Below are 16,340 nucleotides of genomic sequence, written 5' to 3'. Positions count from 1 at the left end.
TTGTAAAGTTTAGAAAGAGTCCTATGCTTATTTTGCATTTTATGAACATTTTGGTTATTCCAAATTTTAACCCTTTAGTGGGGGAGGTACTTGATGGAGTGGCCCGATATATACCAAATTCCCACCAAATCTTTAGTTAATATGAATATTGGGATGTGTTAAATGCGAAGAGAGTCGGGTGCTTATTTAGTTATCTATGAGAGTTACAATTAATCAAGAATGTTGACCCGTTGTGGGGGAGGTACCAGAAGGAGTGTACCGATATATTCCATGTTCCCACCAGATCTTGTGTTAATAGAAATATTGCGATGTGTGAAATTTAAATTGAGTCGGGTACTTATTTCGCATTTTATGAGAGATATAATTACTCAAAAATGCTGACCCGTTGTGAGGGAGGTACCTGAAGTAGTGAGCCGATATATACCATCTTCACACCCGATCTAGTGTTGATAGAAACATCGTGATGAGCGGAGTAATAAAAGTATTCAGATGCTTATATGACATTTTATGATCATTTTGGTTATTCAAAGTTCTGACGCCTTTGTGGGGGAGGCACCAGAAGGAATGGGCCACTATATTTCAACTTCACAATTCATTTCATTTTCTTGTCCTTTAAGGTAAATTATTTTCTTTGAAAATTCTGATATTTTATGGGGGAGGTACCAGAAGGAGAGGACCAATGTTGCCCACATCCGAAGTGGATCTAAGTTTGACAATAATATTACGATGTACCATGTTTGGACTAAATCAGATACACCTTTCGTTCGAACTCACCATCCTGACAGAGAGGAAGAGAGAGAGAGAGGGATAGTGAGAGAGAGAGGCGGACGGATGAACGATCGGAGAACAATAAATCGACTCCAAATATCCTGAAACGGATTTGAGCCAAAGAGACCTAGGGTCTAAAACAGTTATTGCGATGAGGCACGTATTGGCCGTATCAAATGATATATACCCTCTGTAGCAAGCCATATAGCTGAAGGTATATTTATTCGCGTTTATTGACCTGATAGTCTTTAATAAATTTTTAAATTCATGTCTATAGATCTGACAGTAGACAAAAAATGTTATCCGATAGCTTTGACGTTTTCACTATCCAAATATCAGGGTATTTGTTGATTGGATGATCACCTCTTTCCCCAGACAAAAAATTTGAATTTGAATGTGAGACATTGGGAACGCACACAGAAATCTATTTCTGAATTATTTCGAAGAGCCAACTGGCAAAAAAATGTACTATTCAATGGAAAATACACAAATAATTGGCAAAGAAGAAGCCATTTCGGAGGGAGACTAGGACCCCAGGTCCACAACATTACGTACGTCCCTGATTGTGATGCTCCATCTTTCTAGTGTTCTGTGGCCAATAGAAGTCTGAAAATCGAAAGGGACAAAATTCTGCCGAAATATTTTTTAAAAATCCACAAAAATAATTTTCCTTATAAAAATAAAGGTAGAACGTAGTTCCTATGTTTTCCTTAAAAATCGAAAACGCTACGAGGACATCACTGCAAACAAATCTGAACGCTTATCACACAAAAATCTCGTTTCTCATTTTGAAATGGTGGGTATGTGTGTGTGTGTGTCTAAAACAAGTGGTAATTTTCACAAGCCTACAGGGGAACGAAATACTAGCTAAAGGTTGGCCAAAGGATGGGGGTATCAGTGTTAGGGATTACCAATTAGGCCACTAAAAAAAAAAAAACTTAAAATCTCGCCAGGAAATTCTTTGATAAATTCCAAATGAAAATGGACGACAAATCTCTAAGACGTTTAAAAACACCCGCTGAGAAACCCCCCCAACATTAGACAAAAGGCATTCCTCACCCACACACCACAATTTCAAGAGAGAGAGAGAGGGAGAGAAAAACTTAGCCAATGATAAAGAAAAAAACAAACAAAAAAATCCGAATTAAAACCCAAAAACAATTAATTGGCAAAAGTGATTTGAAGTAACCCCACAATTTATTTATAAATCAAACTAAATTTATTTTCAATTATTTAAGATTTCTTTTTTAGATTTTTCGTTTTGTTAAAGACAAACACAAGCAACAACAACACAAACATTCTGCCGAACAGCTATGGCACAACAATGCTTTTCATACCCTAGCATCGTTTTCGATGGCGATGCCGGCTGTGATGTTTTCAAAAAATAAGTAGTTGAGCGTCAGCATCACCTATTTAGATAACAACAAGTGGACCAACCAACCAACGAACCAACCCACCCATCCAACAGATAGCCAGCCACCCAACACTGATTAGTGCTGAGACTCAACATGAGACAATAGCAACAACAATAATAAGAACACTAAAACATTGATTAACAATCAAAAGAGCACTTGCAAACATAAGATGTTCAAAATGGCAATAGCAACAAACAAAGCAACGTACAGGTGGGACTCAATGTTCGTGGTTTCTGAGAGAGAAATAAATGGTTTTTTGAAATTAAAGATTGGACTGACTGGCGGTTCCATACTGGTTATAGTCCATGGTTAAAAGGTTCTTTACAAAAGTCACATGGAAAGGATAAACGTCGTCGACTATATGTATTTGGCCATACCTTTTAAACCGATTTGGTCCAAACTTGGCCAACATTCGTCCGAGTCCGAGCTGATGACGACATGATTCACCATTCATACTAATTGGACAAACGTAGCAGAATTAGTGCATCGTATATGGAAAGAAAGTGTAAATCTGAGCCGAGGGAGATTTCGACGGGATTTGTATGTGTATATGGCGGCCTTGGAAAGGCTTGGATGGAACATATATTGAAAGCTAAAGCTATATGTTAACCAATTTTCTCCAAATTTTACAAACCTAATTCCAGCATTCTTTCGACTTTATCGTTCTTGGGTAGAACAAGTGAACTGTGCAAATTTTGTTATACCCTCCACAACTCTATGGAGGACATATTTGTCATTCCGTTTGTAACTGCTCGAAATACTCAAATTAGACCCTACAAAATATATCAATTCTGGGACGACGTAAAATTCGAAGTCGATTTATCGATGTCTGTCTGTTTGTCCATTTGTCTGTCTGTTGTAATCAACCTGTCTTTCGAATGAATTCAGATAGAGGGCTAAAATTTCCTACACGAGTGTATGTATCAGGAAGTAGATTAAGTTCGTAACGTTTTCGAAAAGCCCCGAATATAACTGTACCTCCAGATATTCGGTATTTTGATGATTTTTGCAATATTATTCACCGGAATTGTTTCATATTTCGTATATAAGGAGCCCATGACAAAAAATTGCAGGTCCACGTCTTGATATAGCCCCTATATAACGATACATTTCGATATTCAGTATTTTAATAATTTTTGAGACATTGTAGACCGATATTGTTTTCAATTTCGTATTTGACGTTCGTAGTGGGTACCACAGCCTATGGCTGAGAATTACTTATTCAGGTTCACGTCTTTGTAAAGCTCCCATATAACGGTTTCATTGAGGCGGTATTTTTCGAGTCATTTTTTTTTTTGGAAAATTTTCAAGTCCTTCCAAAATGGTGGAGGTTATTAAAAGTTCGGCCCGGCTGAACTTGGCTGTTTTTATACCCTTAGCAATATGGCCACAGAGGGTGTATATAATTTGATACGCCAAAACGTATGATGACAATCGAACTTTTATTTCGGATTTTATAAGAGTTACAATTATTCAAAATATTTACCCCTTTATGGCGGAGGTACCAGAAGAAGTGGTCCGATAAATTCCAACTTCACACCAGATCTTGCATTAATAGAAATACTGGAATGTGTAAAATTTTAAGAGAGTCGGATGCTTATTTAACTTTTTATGAGTGTTACAATTATTCAAAAATTTTGAACCGTTGTGGGGGAGGTACCAGAAGGGGTAGACCGATATATACCATCTTCACACCCGATCTAGTGTTGATAGAAACATCGTGATGTGCGGAGTATGAAAGTATTTAGATGCTTTATATGGCATTTTATGGTCATTTTGGTTATTCAAAATTTTGACCCCTTTGTTCGGCCCGGCTGTTCTTGGCTGTTTGTATACCCTTAGCAATATGGCCACAGAGGGTGTATATCATTTGATACGCCCAAAACGTGCCCCATCAAAATAACGGTTTTAGGTCCTAGTTTTTATTTTTTTTTACGTACGATAACTCTCGAAGGGAGTATCCGATTTGATTCAAACTTGATACATACATAGTGATATTATTGTCAAACTTAGGTCGAGATCGGAGATGGGAAATATGGGTCCAATGCTCCTGGTACCTCCTCCACAAAATATCAATATTTTCAAAGAAAACAATTTACTGCACAGAAAGAGAAAGGATAATCCGATTTTGCTCCAACTTTGCATATCCTAGTATTTGCATCAGGACTAGGTCAGGTACGAAAATGGACCTTGTCTTCAAATTACACACATCACAATATTTTTATTAACACAAGGTCTGATGTGAAGATGAGATATATCGGTCCACTCCTTCTGATACCTCCCCCACAAAGGTCGAAATTTTGAATATCATTGAAGCTCGTCATTCCGTTTGTAACTCATCGAACTAATAATTTTAGACATAACAAAGTAAAAAGTAAAATTCTAAGACGATTTAGATCAGTCCGTCCGTCCGTCTGTTGTAATCACGCTAGAATTAAAAAGGAAAAAAGATAGGAAACTAAAAGTTTGCACAGATCAGTCTTTTGTCTGCAGGCAGGTCAAGTTCGAAGATGGGCTATATATATAGCCCCCATTATAAGGGTATACCCGATATTCGGTATTTTGATTGTAGCCAAAATTTTGTATGAAATTGTCGGAAAATCCACAAATCCTTCTGAGTACTTTACAAAAATTGCCTATGCAAATCCAGGTTTTCATATAGGCCCCATATATATGTACTTCCCGATATTCGGTATTTTGACGATTTTTCATTTTTTTTTTCATTTGAAGTTCCTAATAGGGACTACAGCCTGGTACCTCTCTATATTCCTGTATTTTGATGATCTTAGCTACATTATTCATCGGATTTTTTTCATATTTGAATATTGTGGATTATGACAAAAATAGCCTATGCAGGTTTACGTCTTCATATAGACCCATAATAACGACTATATTCTGTATTTTTAGAATTTTACCAGGATTTTAACGGATTTTATTTTTTCCAAATTCGTCCCGAATGGTGGAGGGTATTCAACTATTTTTTTTTTTTTTTGGATTGGGTTACAAAAATAACACTCTTAATTAATTGACTCGTACTGTTAATGTTTTATAAATTCTCAATATCTGTATGTTTCCTTGCATCGCATTTATCGACGCCTACCTGTACTGCATATGAAGAGAGTGGAGAAGAAACCACATGAACTAACACCCGGAGAGTTTTTGCTTTTAATTGATATTTTTTGGGCATATCCTCGACGGCTTAGCTAATCCCTTGCCATTGAAACTTAGTGAAGTGATATAGAAAGTGTACAACACAGAACACACATGCCAGAGAAAAAAAAACAACAAATCCACAAACAGTGGGGTTCACATTTTCTGATATACGATTTGAAAAGCATAGATTTAATTACGCATTTTCTTTTTCGAGAGCTTTGGGTGGACATTATTAAATCAAAGACAATTGCGTCTATCGCGAGGAAATAAAAGGACTACGAAGAGCTTTAACATTTTTTAAAGAGCTTCGTTTTATATATAAACAAGAGTATTAAAAAATAGCTTGAAAAGGTCTTCTATTTCTATAGTGGAACTTGAAAAAGTCTCCTATTTCAATATAAGAGCTTTCAAAGCTTCACCGAACTTTATTTCAACAAAAAGTCCTTTTTTAGACTCGAAATCATACTTTTAGATGGTAAGTTTATTTAGACGTTTCAGGATGCTTGAAGTCCATCTATCGGGGTCCGTCTGTTTGTCAGTATATCTGGCTGACTGGTGCGCACGATAACTCCCGAAGGGAGTTTAAATATGATATGTGGTAATATTATGATCAAAATAAGAAATAGTTCGGAGATAGACAATATCGACCCACTCTTTCTAGTACCCCCTCATACCCCCTTTGAATAACCAAAACAATTATAAAATCCGAAATAAGCATCCGGTTCTTTTTGTATTTCACAGATCCCATTATTTCTACTATCACTAGATCTGCTGTTAAGATGGAATATATTGATTCACTCCTTATGGTACTTCCCACCCACAAAGAGTCAAAATGTTGATCATTCATGAAGCTCCTAAAACACGAAATTAACATCCGATTCCATTCAGACTTCGCACATCTTAAATCTTCCATCAGCACAAGATTTGTTATAAAGATGGTAGGGTACCAATCATTTCCTTCTGATACCCTCCCCCCACAAAGAGTCAAAGTTTTAAATTAATGAAGGGTCAAAATTTTGAATATCCATGAAGCTTATAAACAATCGAAATTTACATCCGATACGATTCAGACTTGGTACATCTCAGTATTTCCACCAACAGAAAATCTGTCACAAAAATGGAAGAAATCGGATAATTTATTCTGGTACCTAACCCACATAAGGTTCATGATTTGGAAAGCAAAAAGTTCAAAGAAAGCGAAATAAGCATCCAACTCTCTTCAATTTTCACACACACACACAAATATTTTTGCTAACACATGATCTCTTGTAAAGATGATATATATCTGCGATTCCTTTCTGGTATCATACCCACAAAGGGTCACATTTTTCAATACTTTTATCCGCCATAACTTGTGAAACAAGTAAGCGATTCTTTACAACCAAATATTTCTCTCAACCAGAAACCTGGGAGGAATATGGAATTTATGATTTCGCATAAAATTGAAAATACAGGGTGGGATGAATAAACTGCAACCAACTTTAGACTGCTGTCATTTCTAACCCCTCGTCCGACAACTGTTAAAATTATTCCAGTGATAGCTCATTTAATTGTTTACAAGCGTAAAGAACCGATTTCATCGCAATATTCCATTCGGCAAATATCGAAAAATGAGCTCAGGGTGAAGCCATTGAAATTCCAAAAAGTGTAAGAACTTACACCGCAACAGGAAGGCTCAAAGGAGCTAAAGAGTTGCTTCGCTTGGCCGAAACTGGTTAACTGCCGAATTTGGTTTTCTCCGTCTCCGATGAGAAAACATTCGTCGTCCAGCAGTTTGTAAACAAACAAAATAATCGTGTTTACTCGCATAAGAGGTCAGCTGAAAATATGGACCTTCGGTTGGCCACCAAAACTCAAGCACAGGCCATAGTGATGGTGTGGGCCGCCATAACAGCCGATGGTCACTCTCCGCTAGTATTAATCGACCATGGCATCAGAATGAATGCCGAATATTTTATAGCGAAAATATTCTGCAGGGTGTATTTAAGCCTTGGGCCGCAGACCTTGGACATTCCAAAAGAACTCAGCACGCGCCACCCAAGAATGGTTACAAAATCAGGTTTCTCGCTTCATTTCCCGAGCACAATGGCACCAAAATCTCCGGATACCAATTCGTTGGACTATTGTGTCTGGAGTATTTTGGAAATCTAGGTTGGCACTAAAAAATACCAAAGTGTCGATCACCTCAAGCAAACGCCTCGCCGGGAATGGGCCAAAATACCGCAGAGCAACATTCGGGCAGCGTGTGACGGTTCCATTGGCCGTTTGAGGCCAAAGGTGACCTATTCGAAAAAATCTAATCTTATTCTTAAATTTGATGCTATTTCCGACGAACGCTTTGCCAGGAATGGGAACGCTTCGCCGGGAATGGGCCGCAGAGCAACATTCGGCAGCGTGTGACGGTTCCATTGGCCGTTTGAAGGCCATATTTCGTGCCAAAGGTGACCAATTCGAAAAAATCTAAGCTTATTCTAAAATTTGATGCTATTTCCGAAATTTTTTGCTTTCATTCAAAAAAATGTAAAAATTATGGCGTTTGACTTTGTTGCAGTTTTTTTCTTACCCTGTATAGTACTTTCGTGCACTTGTAGTAAACATTTCCAAAACCACCTCTCTATCACAAACCTACCCCTTACTGAGACCACAATACAAAATTTCAAAATTCCAGCTTCATCCGTACACTTCAAAGCAAATTGTTCCAAATTTAGTACCCTTCAGTACAGTTCGCACATTTAGTACACATTTCCAAAATAACCTCCATATAATCTGAAATGTTATTTTCCACCTTGACCAAATTTCAAGTTTTCAGCTTCACTCACAAAATACCAAATGGTACCATTTTAGAAGTTTAGTACCATGTTAGAACTTATCGTGACCTTAAGTCACGAATTTCATTTACATCTATCCACCATTGTATCAGCGTACATTTTACTGCTTTTCGTACTCTTCTAGTACACATTTTCAAATACCCAGCCATATCACAAGCCTACCCACCAACACTGGCCTCAGTTTAAAATTTCAAAACTCTAGCTTCAGCCGGGCTTTGATTCCCGATCATTCAGTTATTTCACTATTCGTTTATAAATTTTTGTAAAGATTTGATATTTTTTAGTTTATCATTAAATTTTAGAAATTCAGAGATACAAATTGTTCTATTTTTTTTTTTTTTTTCACAACTGTTCAACATACCCTCACAATATTTGCAACATTTTGCTGGCGGTTCATCAGAATCGGCAATGACCGGCATGGTCCTCCTCCGAGAAGGCCCACACAGCAGCAAAGGCTAAGTACTTTGCTTTAAAATTTTAACAACATTAGAGCACAACACTTGAAGAATATCAAATAAAAGCACCCCAAACAACAATAACAACACAACACAGTTGGCAAAATTTATGGAGCACCGAATTTGAAGGAGGTGGAGGGGAAGGCACTTCAAAATAACACTTATTTTAGAGATATTGGCACAACAAACCGGGTAACGAACGCACTACCACACTTTTAACACATTTCCAATTTTTTTTTCTCTCTGGGTAAAATTTTCCTATTTTTTTTTATCTAAAACTTTAACACTTGGAATGTTTTATTGAAAAGAAATGGCGTTTTTGGCTTTTTCATTATTTTTCTTCTTTTGCTATTTTTTTTTCGACAAAGAAAAATATTTAAAATTTTATGCGTTTGAAAAAATTACACATTTTGTTTTATATACATTTTTATTATTTTTTTTTTCAATTTTTTTTAATATTGTATTCTATATATTTTTGCTTAATTTATGGGAATTTTGCACATGGTATGTTTGATTAAAACGATTTGCACGTTTTTCACGTGAATTTTCAAAGAAATTCGTTTGGGAAATTAAATTTAAATTAATTTCTATGCATTTTTCTTGGCTATCTTTTGCAACATTTCGTTGAATTTGAATTTATTTTCAAAATTATAAAAATAAAATATTTAACATAAATTGCCACCAGTATTCGTTATGGAAAATTCAATTGGAATTTCCCTGCAATTTCTAAGCAGAACACAAAAATTTTGATTATTTGTTTTTTTTTTCTTTAATTTTTGTTAATTTTTTTGTTTTTGAGGGGTATGCGCGTTTTCGTTTCGAATTTTCAATACGTTTTAACGTGAAACCTCCGCAGAGACCACTGACATGATTTGGGGTCTTTTGTTTCAAAACAATTTTCCCACAAAAATGTTCTCTACTCAACGAAACGTAGGGAAAAAATCAGCGTCGAGGCACACGACCGGTCACACACTCACTGAGGTGGCTCCACTTGCTCACCCCACTCACGGGGTTGGGAAAAAAAAACGCCACACAACTGCCACGGCGCAATCGGTCACGATCACCACACAGAGAATTTTCCTTTCAAGAGAGCGAAAGAGAGAAAAACGGGAGAAAACCACTTTAAGGGAATTTCACCCACTCTCATACAAGAGAGCAAGGAAAAGAAAAACTCCCCAACAAAAACAAATTGAGAATTGCACACAGCGAAAGAGAAAATCTCAAAATATTTTGAATTAAAGAAAATCAACTTTGCTCCACATTTTTTGTGAATGAAATTTAAAATTTCCCAAAAAATTCTCTCTTTACATCTCTTCTACCCTCAAAAAAGAGCAGAGCACTGCAAGAGAATTTCGAATAAGAAGAAAATTTTGAAAAAGAATTTTCTTTAGGTTAGAAAATCAAAAAAAAATGAAAAACGAAAAATGAAATTTTCTTTCGTTAAATGCCACAAACAAAAGTGCACATCCACACACGCACACTTGACGACAAATCGTAAACAAGTAGTTGTTGTCTTGCCGAAAATTGAAAAGTCGGCATATATAGTATATAAGTAAATACATATGTACGGATATACATACATACCAATATTTATTTAAGGTGTGAATGTGTGACAATTTGAAAAATAGCACTGCATTCTTTTTTGGGAGAAAATTAAATGGGCTTTTTACACATTCCAATTGCCAGGCAGTTCCAGGGCTGAATGGCGGCTGTCACATTTCTTACCGTAAAGGGCTCATCTAGGTGGTTGCTGGTTGCTGTTAAATGGAAGTTCTATTTCGGGACTTCTAAAAATGGAAGCATTTAATAGATAAATACAGGGCATTTTACAGGTCTCCGATAAGGAATATTCTATAGATAGGAGGCCATTTAGAGACCTGCCATTAAAATTTATTTTAGGGGCCTGACATTAATAATTGTGATATTTTGTGGGTCTGTAACTGGAAGACCTCTATAGATATTTTGAATATACTTTATCAAAGAAGACATTGCGACGATCCACTGTAGCGAAAAACAAGCCTCGATCGTGAAAAAATTGACCACCTTTTTACATGCCAACACAGGATGGAACTGCTTTTACTGGTATTTTGCAGAGTTTTATCCGAGGGAAGTTTGTAACACCTAGAGAATACGGTAAAGGTGACAAGTAGCGGAGGCCTTCCAGATATGTGCAGTTTGAGAAACATCAAATATCTCACAGAGCAAACAGACCTAAGGCAAGAAAAATGAATTTAGGTAAAATTTAAAATTTAGGCGATCCGAACCAACCGATCTATTTATCAAAACTTGGTACAGCCGTTGTCATCAGAGCTCAGAATTGCTCCGTTTTACTCACAAGTTAAACATACTCACGAGCAGTAGTATTCGAGTAGTAGGAGTTTTAGGTATAAAACTTTTGATTTGTGTGGGAAAGGTACGTATGAAAGGTAACATTCGCAAGCAGGTCATGAGTACTTTCAGAAAAAAATTTAAAGAAAATCGAAAGTTTAAAGAAAAAAATATTCTATAATTATACCCTTAGCCATATGGCTAGAAAGGATATATATCATTTGATACGGCCTAAAGGTACCTCTTCGAAATAACGTTTTTAGACACTAGGTCTCTTTGGACCAAATCCGTTTCAGGATATTTGATGCAAACTCGGTACATCGTAATATTTTTGTCAAACTTAGATCGAGTTCGGAGATGGGCAATATCGGTCCACTCCTTCTGGTACCTCCCACACAAAATGTCAATATTTTCAATGAAAATATTTCACTGCGCAGAAAGAGATAGGGTAATGCGATTTTGCCCCAACCTTACAAATCCTAATATTTGCATCAAGGCTAGGGTACAAAAATGGACAATATCAGTCTACTTCATCAATACGATCATAAAATCCGAAATAAGCACCCGGTTCTTTTCATATCACAGATTTCTTAAAGGTGCAGGAAGTAAGCAATAGAGTCAAAACGTGGCACGTCGTAATATTTATATCATATTTATTTAGTTCCGATACGAAATGGACAATATTGGCCCGTTTCTTCGGATCCTACTTCATAAAGGGTCAACAGTTTGAATAATCATAACAGAATTCGCAATATATATAAATAGTCGAATATTTGCTTAGGGTATACATATGTCGGAAAACTGACTGATACTTTTTAACTTGGACGTACGGTCGGAATAGGCATGCAAGCCAGATCGACTAGATCGAAACTTATGGACCACAACAAACGTATAATACCCTCTCTACACACAATGGTGGGTGAAGCGTAACACAAGTAGAAAAGCCGCCAAAGGACATATAAAAAGTATGCATTCATTATGGATATTTGGTTAAAGCTTACAATTCGGTCATATAAGTGATGTACAAAAAATTATTTTCTCAAATGTATGTTAGGTCCGTACAATTTTTGATACATTAAATGGGACGATTTGTTGTAGCCCACATATATCGTTAACATCTGCTTTTTTTAAGATTTAAGTCATGTTTTTTAATATAAATTGTTTTATATCGGTCAACTGACATAATTAGAATTTGGTATGGACCCGATATAACGGTATCCCCGATATTCAGTATTTGGTTGACTTTAGAAACAGTTTCAATGGAATATTCAGAAAGTTGGTATTTTGCCAAAATTCCCTCATCCTCTGTCAAATTTTTATTATTATTATTATTTTATAATGTTGTTATTTATTGTTGACCTGGTAGATTTTAATATTTTTGATGATAGTTCGGCTGAAGGTCAGTAAAACAATTTTATTTAGTTATCTCCTTTTTTCTCTTTATTTATCCAATATTTCGATTGTCATCGACAATCATCTTCAGGGATCTGTTACAAATAACACATTATTACAAATTAATAAGACAAATTACACAACACACAATTCTTACGTTAACTTTGTTTTAGAGGAAAACGTCTGCTCTAATTTAACGTCAAATTTGAACTAAGTCTTTTTCCATCTGTGTTTATGTACTAAATTTCTGTAAATATGTGCACAGTGGTCCGTATCAGTTTTAAAGTTCATTCTTTTTTCCGGTGGTACATTTATGATATGTAACATTTCTAATGTGAATCGTCTTTTGTAGTTGTTTTCTTGTGCCATTATATTAATATCCTTAAAGTTCGGTCTATGTCCTGTTAATGTGCAATGTGCTGCTAGAGCTGTCTTTTGTTCTAAAGGTTTGTCTGATTTTTGATCCGATTTATGTCCGGAAAGTCTAGTTTTTAATTTTGTTTTTGTCGTGCCAATATATACTTTTTGGCATATATTGGTTTCGTCGCCGTTGCATGCTATCTTATAAACGACATTGCTCTTGTCCTCCTTTTTTGTCTTCGTTTTAGTTCTACTGAACATATTGTTGACACTGTAATTGGTTTTTAAAGCTAATTGGTATTTGTCCTTATTATACGCGTTCGATCTGCAAAATCTCTCCGAAAATCCAGGTATATACGTCAAAGATTTGTATGATATTTCCTTTCCTTCTGTAATTTTAACATTTGTATTCTCCTTTACACGTTTTATTAAACCGTCGATTGTTTTTTGTGGGAAATCATTCTTTGTTAATATATTTCTTATTTTTAATTCATTATTTTGGTGGAATTGCTGGTCACTTATATTGAAAATTCTATGTATAAAGTTTGTCGCTGTATTTATCTTCACTCGTCGGGGATGTTTTGAAAAAAAGTTTATCAATCGTCCAGATGCTGTTGGTTTTTGGTACCAATCTAACTTGAGGTTGTTGTCGTGTCTTATGATTATTGAGTCTAGATATGGTAGCTTACCATCTTCCTCTACTTCATGAGTAAACTGAATGTTTTTGTCGAATGTATTTAGTATCTTTAGTGTGTTTTCGATTTCCGTTTTCTTTATTATGCAAAATATATCATCTACGTACTTCGATAATAATCTCGGCTTCGTCGTCATCTTTTCTACGGAAACGTCCAATAATACCTCCATTACCACATCAGCTATTATCGGCGACGCTGGGGAACCCATTGGAAGTCCTTTTCTTTGTTCGTACACCTTGTCTTGATATACGAAGTATCTGGAGTCTTTTATACAAAGGGTCAATATTTCTATAAATAACTCTTTTGGAATTTTTGTATAGTCCTTGATTATATTCCATTTTTCAGCGATTGTCTTTAGTGCTAAGTTTATTGGGATGCTGGGGAACAATGACACTACGTCAAATGATATTAAGGTTTCGTCTTTTTCTATTTTGACATTGTTATGCTCATCCATAAATTCACCTACCTACGGACTGTCCAAATACATAGTAGATATTTTAAAACATTTGACGAAGGACTCGAAATACAACATTAAGGACGCAGTGGATTTTAAATCTAAAATTAACAATGTCAAAATAGAAAAAGACGAAACCTTAATATCATTTGACGTAGTGTCATTGTTCCCCAGCATCCCAATAAACTTAGCACTAAAGACAATCGCTGAAAAATGGAATATAATCAAGGACTATACAAAAATTCCAAAAGAGTTATTTATAGAAATATTGACCCTTTGTATAAAAGACTCCAGATACTTCGTATATCAAGACAAGGTGTACGAACAAAGAAAAGGACTTCCAATGGGTTCCCCAGCGTCGCCGATAATAGCTGATGTGGTAATGGAGGTATTATTGGACGTTTCCGTAGAAAAGATGACGACGAAGCCGAGATTATTATCGAAGTACGTAGATGATATATTTTGCATAATAAAGAAAACGGAAATCGAAAACACACTAAAGATACTAAATACATTCGACAAAAACATTCAGTTTACTCATGAAGTAGAGGAAGATGGTAAGCTACCATATCTAGACTCAATAATCATAAGACACGACAACAACCTCAAGTTAGATTGGTACCAAAAACCAACAGCATCTGGACGATTGATAAACTTTTTTTCAAAACATCCCCGACGAGTGAAGATAAATACAGCGACAAACTTTATACATAGAATTTTCAATATAAGTGACCAGCAATTCCACCAAAATAATGAATTAAAAATAAGAAATATATTAACAAAGAATGATTTCCCACAAAAAACAATCGACGGTTTAATAAAACGTGTAAAGGAGAATACAAATGTTAAAATTACAGAAGGAAAGGAAATATCATACAAATCTTTGACGTATATACCTGGATTTTCGGAGAGATTTTGCAGATCGAACGCGTATAATAAGGACAAATACCAATTAGCTTTAAAAACCAATTACAGTGTCAACAATATGTTCAGTAGAACTAAAACGAAGACAAAAAAGGAGGACAAGAGCAATGTCGTTTATAAGATAGCATGCAACGGCGACGAAACCAATATATGCCAAAAAGTATATATTGGCACGACAAAAACAAAATTAAAAACTAGACTTTCCGGACATAAATCGGATCAAAAATCAGACAAACCTTTAGAACAAAAGACAGCTCTAGCAGCACATTGCACATTAACAGGACATAGACCGAACTTTAAGGATATTAATATAATGGCACAAGAAAACAACTACAAAAGACGATTCACATTAGAAATGTTACATATCATAAATGTACCACCGGAAAAAAGAATGAACTTTAAAACTGATACGGACCACTGTGCACATATTTACAGAAATTTAGTACATAAACACAGATGGAAAAAGACTTAGTTCAAATTTGACGTTAAATTAGAGCAGACGTTTTCCTCTAAAACAAAGTTAACGTAAGAATTGTGTGTTGTGTAATTTGTCTTATTAATTTGTAATAATGTGTTATTTGTAACAGATCCCTGAAGATGATTGTCGATGACAATCGAAATATTGGATAAATAAAGAGAAAAAAGGAGATAACTAAATAAAATTGTTTTACTGACCTTCAGCCGAACTATCATCAAAAATATTATTATTTTATTATTATTTTTTTTTTTTTTTTTGAGGGCTATACAATTAGCGGTACACCCCAATATAAGGTAGTTGGAATATTTGAGAAAATTTTTTATCCAATTTTTTTATATCCTCAGCCATTTGGCTACAGAGGGTATATATCATTTGATAGGTCAAAACGTGCCCAGTCGAAATAACGATTTTAGACCCTAGGTCTCTTTGAACCCAATCCGTTTCAGAACATTTGGAGTCGATCTGGCTGTCTGTCTGGCTGGTGCGCACGATAACTCTCGAAGGGAGTATCCGATTTAGTCCAGACTTGGTACATCGTAATATTTTTGTCAAACTTAGATCGAGTTCGGAGATGGGCAACATCGGTCCACTCCTTCTGGTACCTCCCCCACAAAAGGTCGAAATTTTCAAAAAATATATTTTTTGCCCAGAATGAGAAAGGATAATCCGATTTTGCTCCAACTTTGCAAATCCTAATATTTGCATTCATACTAGGTCAGGTGTAAAAATAGACACTACCGGTCCACTCCATCAAGTACCTCCCCCACAAATGGTCAAAATTTTGAATAATTCGAACTCTCATAAAATGTGATGTAAGAGTCCAATTGTCTTCAAATTTCACACATTTCAATACTTATATTAACCCAAGGTCTGGTGTAAAGATGGGCAATATCGGTCCACTCCTTCTGGTACCTCCCCCACAAAAGGTCGTAATTTTCAAAAAATATATTTTTTGCACAGAAAGAGAAAGGATAATCCGATTTTACTCCAACTTTGCAAATCCTAATAATTGCGTCAGTGCTAGATCAGGTGTGGAAATGGAGAATATCGGTCCACTCCATCAGGTACCTCCCCCACAAATGATCAAAAA

At 35.6% G+C, this 16,340-nt stretch overlaps 3 protein-coding genes across 4 annotated transcripts in view; 1 reads left to right on the top strand and 2 right to left on the bottom strand.

Annotated features, from left to right (window-relative positions):
- LOC101894533 (serine-rich adhesin for platelets) overlaps window positions 1-9,847 on the bottom strand; it is a 199,399-nt gene extending 189,552 nt beyond the window's left edge. For both annotated transcript variants that reach the window (XM_059125926.1, XM_005178445.4), the window contains exon 1: window positions 8,526-9,847. In XM_059125926.1, the coding sequence (XP_058981909.1) occupies window positions 8,526-8,583 (58 nt within the window). In that variant the 5' untranslated portion in view covers window positions 8,584-9,847. The remainder of the gene's footprint in view (window positions 1-8,525) is intronic.
- A 2,425-nt stretch (window positions 9,848-12,272) lies between these two features.
- On the bottom strand, window positions 12,273-13,813 carry LOC109611789 (uncharacterized). The gene is made up of 2 exons (XM_059125927.1): window positions 12,497-13,813; window positions 12,273-12,434 (listed from the first exon to the last, which is right to left on the bottom strand). Exon 1 carries the CDS (start codon window positions 13,600-13,602, stop codon window positions 12,550-12,552), a length of 1,053 nt encoding a protein of 350 aa, XP_058981910.1. The 5' UTR covers window positions 13,603-13,813; the 3' UTR covers window positions 12,273-12,434; window positions 12,497-12,549.
- Window positions 13,814-13,841: 28 nt separating this feature from the next.
- On the top strand, window positions 13,842-15,480 carry LOC109611790 (uncharacterized). Its single transcript, XM_059125928.1, has 2 exons — window positions 13,842-15,297; window positions 15,360-15,480. The coding sequence occupies exon 1, from the start codon at window positions 14,192-14,194 to the stop codon at window positions 15,242-15,244; it is 1,053 nt and encodes a 350-aa protein (XP_058981911.1). The 5' UTR covers window positions 13,842-14,191; the 3' UTR covers window positions 15,245-15,297; window positions 15,360-15,480.
- The last annotated feature ends 860 nt before the right edge of the window (window positions 15,481-16,340 follow it).

The sequence above is a fragment of the Musca domestica genome, unplaced genomic scaffold (assembly GCF_030504385.1).
Source record: "Musca domestica strain aabys unplaced genomic scaffold, Musca_domestica.polishedcontigs.V.1.1 36, whole genome shotgun sequence".
Taxonomy (NCBI): domain Eukaryota; kingdom Metazoa; phylum Arthropoda; class Insecta; order Diptera; family Muscidae; genus Musca; species Musca domestica.
Note: the sequence above shows the minus strand (reverse complement) of the source record. Positions and strands in the feature narration are given on the sequence as shown.

What these genes read in the sequence shown, in the direction of transcription:
- LOC109611790 (XM_059125928.1), top strand. Translation starts at nt 14,192, where the DNA reads ATGGGTTCCCCAGCGTCGCCGATAATAGCTGATGTGGTAATGGAGGTA.
- LOC109611789 (XM_059125927.1), bottom strand. Translation starts at nt 13,602, where the DNA reads ATGGGTTCCCCAGCGTCGCCGATAATAGCTGATGTGGTAATGGAGGTA.